General features: G+C 41.4%; 2 protein-coding genes across 2 annotated transcripts; one reads left to right on the top strand and one right to left on the bottom strand.

Annotated features, from left to right (window-relative positions):
- Positions 1–1,625: 1,625 nt before the first annotated feature.
- Positions 1,626–5,967, top strand: LOC135091335 (ER membrane protein complex subunit 3-like). Its single transcript, XM_063988878.1, has 5 exons — positions 1,626–1,816; positions 2,011–2,111; positions 3,401–3,553; positions 4,273–4,434; positions 4,713–5,967. The coding sequence occupies exons 1-5, from the start codon at positions 1,668–1,670 to the stop codon at positions 4,919–4,921; spliced, it is 774 nt and encodes a 257-aa protein (XP_063844948.1). The 5' UTR covers positions 1,626–1,667; the 3' UTR covers positions 4,922–5,967.
- Positions 5,968–6,674: 707 nt separating this feature from the next.
- On the bottom strand, positions 6,675–8,318 carry LOC135091336 (NADH dehydrogenase [ubiquinone] 1 alpha subcomplex subunit 7-like). The gene is made up of 3 exons (XM_063988879.1): positions 8,162–8,318; positions 7,361–7,557; positions 6,675–7,035 (listed from the first exon to the last, which is right to left on the bottom strand). Exons 1-3 carry the CDS (start codon positions 8,216–8,218, stop codon positions 6,960–6,962), a joined length of 330 nt encoding a protein of 109 aa, XP_063844949.1. The 5' UTR covers positions 8,219–8,318; the 3' UTR covers positions 6,675–6,959.
- Between the last annotated feature and the right edge of the window lie 1,838 nt (positions 8,319–10,156).

The raw sequence follows: 10,156 nt of genomic DNA, 5'->3' as shown, positions 1-10,156 counted from the left end.
TCCTTGGTTTTTGTGTCATGGAAAACTAATTATAAGGTTGACCGGACAACTTTGAGTTAGTTGGCAAGTTGCTGTTTCTTCTTTTCTCAATTATCTACAACTTTCAAACACTTTTCCACAACAGCTTGTTAAATATTTAGTGCTGTGGGTTAGGAGAGGTGATATTAACCATCTATTCCATCTTGTCTTGTGTCCATGCAAATTCTCTTCTTTTACAGTGCTTTGAATGATAATGTAAGATGCCCATAGCAGAGAAAGGCTTAAGGGTTCACAAAAAAATTAATGATCATCATCTTAGAAACACTGAGAGGCTAATCTGAAGGTTATCCATTGTCTTATCAACTCTCCTCTGACTGTCTTCTGCCTCTCTCATTGTTGCAGTGTTGCATCTGTTACTATCTTCTGCTGTTCTTATGCTAAATAGTCTTCTGATCTTACTAACTTCATGCTTTCCCTCCTCCTGTGACCTCTGTTGACTTCTGTAATGCAAGAGTTAACCAGTATTCTCAATCATTCATTGCTTTCTCTAGTAAACTAGAAATTCCTGCCTGCTTTTGTATTTCCTCTTTCCTATGACTTGAACTCTTTCAAGAGAAAGGTTTCAAGACAATTATCCTGTATTTTTTATTAATGGTTTCGACTCTGTTCGGGGACCGGCACTTCAGTGGACCTTTATTTTTTTATTCAATTTTTGTTGCCCCTTGGTCGGTGCCCCTTCTACATAAAATAAATAAATAAAAAAAATAATAAAAATAACCAAATCACGCCGTGATTGTAATGACAAAACACGCACTCACATATGTCTCAGTATTGCGGCTGGAATAAGTGTTTTCTAGTGTGCTATTCCTTATGATAAAAGCAATCATGAAACTCGAGAGAGTACTATAGTTCATCCACTTCAGATGTGGCTTTTCTCTTAAGTATGTACATACGATAGCTATATACGATAAATATGTACGTAAACAGACTGACCATAATAAACAATTAAAAACTGCATACCAAAAGCAGAATGTATAACAGTTTAGCCTCACATTACTGGAAGGCTGTGAGTGATTGTTGGGTCTAGCTTTGACTTGAAGCATTGTTTTACGAGTAAAAAAAAAATGGAATATTAAACAGGACTTAATTCACAAATAATAAATGCTTTATTTAAATTACACATAAGTGAAAATAAATGCTTTGTTTAAATTACACACAAATGATAATAAGTGTTTTGTTTAAAGTACACAAGTTTTTTTATGGGTCCAGTTGTTTCAACATCTTTATTGGTGGGAGGAACTTTTAAGGCTGTAAACTTACAATATTTCCTTTTATATAAGAACCTACCATGTGATATTCCTTTTTTTTTTTTTTTTTTTTTTTTTTACAGAGCACTTTTACCAAAGAATTTTTAGGCAAAATTTACTTGCCTACATCAATGATGTAGCTGTTTGGAAATAAGCACACCAAACCTATGGACACAGAAAACTTCTCTAAACTAATTAGAAATAGAGAGCGTTTGTCACTGAACATATATGTGGAAACACGTGACATATTTCTTTGTGTGCAACATTAAAAGAAACGTGAAAATTCTACTTTAAAAACTGCAAGTGCTCGCACCGCCGCGGCCAGCGTAATCGCCGTTACAGAGACGAATCGTAGGTCTTAGTAAGTAATAAACATCCAACATGGCGGAGCTGCTGCTGGACTCAGACATCAGGATATGGGTGTTCCTGCCCATTGTGCTCATCACCTTCCTGTGTGGCATCCTGAGGCATTATGTGAGTGTCCTGATATCCACGCAAAAGAAGGTGGACCTCACGCAGCTGCAGGACAGGTGAGAGCACGGCACTTCACTTCCTCCTTCCCCTGCCTTTTCTTGTTTCCTTTTCTTCGCAGAGTGGGAGAACACCACAACCATCACCCTTCCCTTTTCTTCCTGCCATAGTGTTTAGTGTGGATGGATGCCAGATAACCCATTTCTTCCTAATTTATATTGTTCTTGATGTGTACTGTCCTGTCTCCCCGCAGCCAAGCCATGATCCGGGCCAGGATGCTGCGGGAGAACTGCAAGTACATCCCGGAGCAGTCGTTCCTCATGAGGCGCCACTTCTTCAACAATGACGACTCAGGTAGGTGGCAGTGAGTCTTCCTCTTCTGCATCCCACAGGGTGTTGCTACGGAGAGAGGGGGGGGGGTGTTGTTAATGGTGCTCTGTAGTTTTTTTTTTTTTTATGTAGGAAGGACACTGGCCAAGGGCAACAAAAATCTAATAAAAAAAAATGCCCACTGAAATGCCAGTCCCATAAAAGGGTCAAAGCAGTGGTCAAAAATTGATGAATAAGTGTCTTGAAACCTCCCTCTTGAAGGAATTCAAGTCATAGGAAGGTGGAAATACAGAAGCAGGCAGGGAGTTCCAGAGTTTACCAGAGAAAGGGATGAATGATTGAGAATACTGGTTAACTCTTGCATTAGAGAGGTGGACAGAATAGGGGTGAGAGAAAGAAGAAAGTCTTGTGCAGCGAGGCCGTGGAAGGAGGGGAGGCATGCAGTTAGCAAGATCAGAAGAGCAGTTAGCATGAAAATAGCGGTAGAAGACAGCTAGATATGCAACATTGCGGCGGTGAGAGAGAGGCTGAAGACAGTCACTGAGTAAACACAGTGCAGTGGGCCACGGCTGGTGCGAAGCAGTGCGCTCTGGTGGCGAGGGGACAAAGTATGCCTCGTGCGGGAATTTTAATTGATTTTATGAGTAGACATTGATTTTTTATTGATTTTAAGGCTCGGGGAAAAATGTGCCGGATACTTGAAGCTGCCGGATGAGAGGGATTTTACTATACAAGTAAAGGACAGACCAAGGATGTTCAGTGTAGAAGAGGGGGACAGTTGAGTGTCATTGAAGAAGAGGGGATAGTTGTCTGGAAGGTTGTGTCGAGTTGATAGATGGAGGAATTGAGTTTATGAGGCATTGAACAATACTAAGTTTGCTCTGCCCCAATCAGAAATTTTAGAAAGATCAGAAGTCAAGCGTTCTGTGGCTTCCCTCCTCTCAGCACCCTCTGAACAGTGCTTTAGACCTCACTAGGAGTAATTATCGTTTCAGCAGGTGTCTACTGCCTCCTCCTGCCAGTTGGAGGTGAGTCATGTGATCTGTAATGGGGATTATTTAGGATAGTGGTTATGAAGTGTTCCTTAGAGACCTGTGAGTAATGGGAGTATGGATCCAAAGTCTATATTCAGAAAAACTTAAGCTAAAGCAATAATTTCTCTTCTGATATTTCAAGTAATGGGTAGAGGTTTAGGAACAAGCATTGTTAGTGATTTGAAAACAATTATTGTAATAGAAGTCGTACTGATCTCAATATAGAAATAATCCCAAGTAAGATCGAGTCACATTAGGCAAGTTTCCCATTCGTCATAGGTTATCTGAAGACAGTGAAGCGCACCGCTGCCTCGCAGCACATAACGGACCCCAACATGATGGTGGAGATGCTGAAGGGGCAGCTCACCAACATGCTGCCCATGATTGCCATCGGCGGCTGGATCAACTGGACCTTCTCTGGCTTTGTCACCAGTATGTCTACTGCTTAACTATTTATTTTTGATAAATTTTTACAATAGAAACAAACTGCACTTCAAGTACAAACTATTATATTAGTATTTTTTTTTTTTTTCCCCCTTTGTTATAGACAATTTTGGGCATAAAATTCATCAGAAATACTTAATTTTGCTCACCCCCCCTTTGATCTTGGGGACTCATTGGGAAGTGGGGTTTATGAGTGGGGAACATGAAAATGGTCATTTTATGGTACTTGAATGGAGATGATAGCTTAGAAGAAAGCAATTCTAACCTAACCTAACCGAACCTAATCAAACCTAACCTAACATACTCCTAAATGTGTGGAGCGTTATGGTCCTCTCCTAAAATAATACCTTTATTTCCCTTTGTTTTGTGCCAGCATGTAACAACTAGCAGAGTAGACACAAGTTGAATTATTCTCTTGATTGATATTTTTTCCTCTCCATTATTTTGCACCAACACAGAACAACCCTCATTTTATAGGTACTAAGAGACAATATTGGCACAAAGGTTCTGTTTTATCAATAACCCTGTAAAGTAGACACAAGTGAAATTATCCTCTTGCTTAATAATTTTCCTCCATTATTTTGCACCAGCACATAACAACCATCATTTTATTGGTACTGACAGACAACATTGGCACACAGTAAAGCAGAGACAAATTGAGTCATTCCGCTGCCCTGTTTCTAACCTGCATCATCTGCCACACACAGCCAAGGTTCCATTCCCCCTCACACTGCGGTTCAAGCCCATGCTGCAGCGAGGCATTGAGTTGGTGTCCCTCGATGCCTCCTGGGTGTCCTCCGCCTCCTGGTACTTCCTCAATGTGTTTGGGCTGCGCTCTATCTACACGCTGGTCTTGGGAGAGAATAATGGTAGGTCTCCTGTCCTGATTCACAGATAATAGAGGTGTGTAATATTTATGAGTATTAACCAAGTTTTATATCCTGTGTCACAAAGAATACAAAAACATCACCATTAACAAACCAGTCTTCCATTCCTTGTAACAAAGGGTACTGAAACCATTCATAAACCCAACCAGTCCTGTATGCCACACCAGTGAACTATAGGCTCTTACATTCAATATGACAAAAGAATACAAAGACACACACACACATGCACACATACCAGTCCACACTTTTTCCACTCACAGCTGCAGACCAGGCCCGCATCATGGAGGAGCAGATGTCGGGTGCAGCGATGGCCATGCCGCAGGATCCCAAGGCAGCGTTCAAGGCAGAGTGGGAGGCCTTGGAGATCGCAGAGCACCGGTGGGCCCTCAAGGATGTGGAGTCAGACCTGCTGCAGAAGGCGGAGGTGGAGTGGTCTGGCAGTGGTCAGTCGTATGGGGCCACTTCTTAGACTCATGGTTATGCATTCAGTGTGCGTGTAGTTTTGTGGATGTTTGAGGATGTGCTGTTGTATATTTATTACTCTCTCTCTCTCTCTCTCTCTCTCTCTCTCTCTCTCTCTCTCTCTCTCTCTCTCTCTCTCTCTCTCTCTCTCTCTCTCTCTATTCTTTACAGTTTCCCCTCAGTTCTTTTTGTACAATCTTTTTAATAATACTTCCCATTCTCTCAAGCCGGTACTCGCTCTTCCCTCCCATTCTGTTTGTTAGCATAAGAAGAAACGACTACCCACGTGTAATGAATGGTGGATGCCTTGGGCGATGTTTTGTTCAGAGAAATCAGAGTCAGAACTAAAATAGCTGGACAGTGGTTAATGTTGAGGATTATAGTACATGTAGCAAGTAGTGGCATCTTTGAAACTAGACCATTTGAAGAGGGCTGTCATATTTTGTACTGTATGGATGGTGTTGTATCGGTTAAGATAACGTACTCCACTCCTGTGTTTTCTGTATGCAGTGAAAGGGAGGGTTACAAATTCCAGGGAAATAACTTAACTCTAGCTTTTATTTTCCCAGCTACACATTATCCTTGCATTAGTATTTCTTGTAACTCGCCTCATTTTATTACTGTGATACCCAGGCCTTGGTAATCCCTTGGTGGTGGTCACAACAATTGTCTCCATTTGTTTTTTGTCCACTCCACTCTTGTACACCATTTGTTTTATTCTATGGAGACTTGCTCCTCTAGTGGGCCTTTTTCTTTTTGTTGCCCTAGTCCAAATTCCTTCTTACATTATAAAAAATTCCATACACTCCACTATTGTTCACTACCTTTCCATTAATCTTCCATCTCATCTCCCCTCTTTCACTCCAAAACCAGTCTTTTCTTTCCTTCATGCCTTTATTCCATTGAGCCTTTTATTTAATTTTAGTATGTACCTTGTATCTGTGTGCGTCTCTGCCCACCTGTGCATTGAAGTCATATTTTCATCAGGGTATTACTAATGGAATATTGTACATTATAAGGCTCAAAGTCAACTTGAAATAAAAAGTGAATGTTTATGTCTGTTTGAGGATTACATTTTGAGATTAAGACCCCAAGCTGTAACCTTTCACCTTCCCATCTCCTTGTCATCATTTTGCTTGCCAGTTTGCTCTTTTGTTTCTACCACAGGGGCACTTCAGCTGTAGGAATCCTTATCTATTGCATACTGGCAGATGCAAAAATTTTCTCTGCACAAAGGAGGAAAATCTAAAGGCACAAAAATTCAGAAAAGGACTAATTAACTGTCTCTCCTATCAAAGAAAAGAATAACAGACAATTTAGGCTTGGAGGTGCCTTGAAACTCCTCTCTTAAACAGTCAAACCATTAGAGGGAAGTTACAGTACTGTCCATTACACTAACACTTCTTGTACAGCCAGTCTATGCACAGTATGCTGGAGAATTACTGCCCCTGCCTTCCTATAAACTGTGTGGCCAAGAAACCATGCAGGCACAAGGGGGTATTGTGGTGCAGTGCTTGGCTTGTGGTCTGAAGTTGTGAGTTTGATGGGAGCTTATGGCAGTGTTTGGTGGGAGGGTTGATGCACTCTCTTGTAACCCTAGCTGGCATATGTGACCTTGCTACAGTGCCATAGCTAATAATTTCCCAAACACCTCTGCATTGTTTTCTTACATTAATCTCATAAAGTTTTTAGAGTCCACAAAAAAATAAGGGAGGACTACATTTTAGTTTTCAGTGAGTGAAGAGAAAACAATACAAGAATTCTGTCACTTTAATACCTTTATTCTGCAAATCTTAAAACTACAACTATCATCTGGTGTCATTTTCACAATTGTCAAACTGTACAAACTTTGGTACAATAATTTCTTGAACATGGAGTGCAAATACTTTCAGGACAAACTCATACCCGATACAGAACATGAAAGTGCTAAGTAACCATGACCTCAGATGACCTGGCACCACTTCTAGGCCACACACACTATGTACACCCCAACACTATATAGTTCTGTATAGTCCCCAGTGCACCATGCAAAGACTTGAGTGGACTCAGTCAAAGTGATGTATAACCCCCGGCAACTTAGGTTTCTTTGCTGTGACAGTCACAGCTCCAGCAGCCTCATTTCTGCAGGAACAAGAAAAAGCATACATGTATTAGCAGATACATGAATGGTATGAATATTTTTATTTTTTAAACATAGAATTTGACCCACAGATAATCCCTACCATGGGATTTCAACACAAATAATTGAACTATCCCTGCAACTGTTGACATTTAAGAAACCAGAAATTGAAGATAAATAAAATGCCCATTTTTAAGTGGGTGCAATAAAAAGGGTTACAATGAATTTTAATTTGGTCTTGAGGAATGCGTGAGAGCTTGAGGTGTGTTGCCGTGGCATCAAAATAGACAGAGACAGACAGCCCACAGGCAGGCCACAAAGACTCACTCATCAGACAACAGCACAGTTGGGCCGCTGGAGGAGTTGATGGCCACCACCTCCTCGGGTTCAACTGCTCGTCTGCCGTCCCTCATATAGTAATAGTTTGCTGAAAGGCTGGAGCTGACCCCCTTGGGCAGGCTGGGCGGGGGCTGGGAACGGCAGCCCACCTTATCAGCTTGACGCAGGGCTGGGGTGTGGGTCCTCTGCAATGGGAGATGGTTTGAGTTTGAGGGTTGTATTTTTAAGTGTTTGGGGGTGCAGACCCCCATTATGTTAGGTTGGGAATTTAGGAAGCACTGCCTCTGTTATGTTGGGCGATCGAAGGGGGCACATACCCCTATTTTGGGGCCAAATTTCACTCATTTTGGCATTCCCCACTCAAAAACCCTACTCTCCCACAAGACCCCCAAGTTTGTTGGAGCTGGGAAGGAACAAGAAAAGACTATATAAGGGGACGTTATTGGTAAAATTTACCAATGGGAGCTAAGAGTACACAGCTGATACAACTGCCTGACCTAACCTAACGCTACTGCTGCTGCTGCTGCTGCTGCTGCTACTACTACTACTACTACTACTACTACCGGTAAACACTTTCCTATAACCAACCCGTATATGCTTCACTGCAAAAAATCTTATCGTTCTGAACCTTCCTGAAAACCAAAATAAGCCAACAAGTGATGAACCAGTTAATAATAAAATGAAAAGAAAAGGTGGCCGAGGACAGACCACCTCTTCGTTTCAAAACTAACGACATCCATCTAACTAACGACCCTAGCTAAATGGTGGGCTGGTTAGCTTTATTCTCACCCCAAGGAGGTTTTGTCGCACGAGCCTGAGGAAAGGAGAGACGTCCCTGTATGGCATGATGGTGAATTAAAGGCTAGCCGTCCTTCCCGATTCTTGTTCTCACAGCTGATCCCGTGAGCCGAAATATTGCTATTTTTATCTACTTTTATGAACATATTTTTTTTCTTATACATGACTCATTTTATTTACTTTTTTTTTAGTTTCCAGGTCTGGAGGATGTGACAACGTAGGAATTTCGGGAAAGTAAGATTGAAAACAGGTAAGGAAAGAAACACGCGGATGAATGATATATGTTATGTATTTTTTTATTATCTTTAGAAAGAGAATGAATTAAAGGAAAAAAAAAAAAAGACGAAAATAAGTCATATAAGAAATACAGATTCGGCTCCTAAAAAGTAGGAGGCAGTAGACATCTGCCGAAACGATAATTACTCCCAGTGAGGTCTAAACCACTGTTCAGGGGGTGCTGTGAACTTATCATTAAACCCAGCTGTGACCTCACTGAACGTTTCCCTTTGTGTCTCACAACACAAGGGGGCAGTCACAACCTGCCCTCTAAAGACAACTCTCTTCCTCCACACAAAACTACAAGCACCTAATAACACACACACCCTTCACTCAAAAATTTTAAAATCATCATGGCGACTCCTACACCAGCCTCGGAGTCCCCATCTGGGGAGGGGACCATAAATGTCCCCAGGTCGGACTGCCTTTCTGTCGACGACCCTAAGGGTGGCCATACACGTTAAAAAAAAAGCGTCAAAATTTTGACGTGTAACTTTGATACAAAATTTTGATGCATAATTGCCCACACACGTTTAGGCGTTTTTCCCATCAAAATTCAGTATAGTCAAAATCTTCGACATGGATGCATCAGTGGCCATAGCACTAGTGTTCGCATTGGACTCTGATAAACCTCCTGGTAAACGTCGGAAATGGTCAAAAAACATTTTTCGAAGTTCATTGCGAAAATTTGTTCGCAGATTATTTATTTTTTCTTCAGATCTAATGTGGCGGATGTAAAATGCTCACGATATTTCTGCAGTAGAATGTCATAGGCCTCGGCTTTCTTAGCACGATTGCCATAATCATCCGACTTAATTCTCCACAAGGCTGACAAGGTCCGATACACTCCTAAAACTTCAATCAAAAATTTCTTTTCGGCCTCCTTCTTCGCAGACATGGCGATCCTGTCTCCTCGTCAGTCACCTGCGAACTAAACAGTTTGATCAAAATTTTGACAGGAGCCCACACACGCATCAAAAATTTGACGACTCGTCAAAAAATATCAAACGGATTTGATCAATCAAAATTTTGCTTCAAATCTTTTTTTGACATCAAAACGTCCTACACACACTCAAATTTTGAGTGTGTGTAGACGTTTAAGAATCTTCCTCAACAGGAAGATTCTTAAACATCTATCACTTAACAACATTCTATCAGAATCTATCTGATCGCCAGTATGGGTTCCGTCAAGGCCGCTCTACTGGTGATCTTCTGGCTTTCCTTACTGAGTCTTGGTCATCCTCTTTTAGAGATTTTGGTGAAACTTTTGCTGTTGCCTTGGACATATCAAAAGGTTTTGATAGAGTCTGGCACACAGCTTTGATTTCCAAACTACCCTCCTACGGTTTCTATCCTTCTCTCTGTAATTTCATCTCAAGTTTCCTTTCTGACCGTTCTATTGCTGCTGTGGTAGACGGTCACTGTTCTTCTCCTAAATCTATTAACAGTGGTGTTCCTCAGGGTTCTGTCCTGTCACCCACTCTCTTCTTATTATTCATTAATGATCTTCTAAACCAAACTTTTTGTCCTATCCACTCCTACGTTGATGATACCACCCTGCACTTTTCCACGTCTTTTCACAGACGTCCAACCCTTCAGGAGGTAAACATATCACGCAGGGAAGCCACAGAACGCTTGACTTCTGATCTTTCAAAAATTTCTGATTGGGGCAGAGCAAACTTGGTATTGTTCAATGCCCCAAAAACTCAA

Source organism: Scylla paramamosain, chromosome 37 (genome assembly GCF_035594125.1).
Source record: "Scylla paramamosain isolate STU-SP2022 chromosome 37, ASM3559412v1, whole genome shotgun sequence".
Taxonomy (NCBI): Eukaryota; Metazoa; Arthropoda; class Malacostraca; order Decapoda; family Portunidae; genus Scylla; species Scylla paramamosain.
Note: the sequence above shows the minus strand (reverse complement) of the source record. Positions and strands in the feature narration are given on the sequence as shown.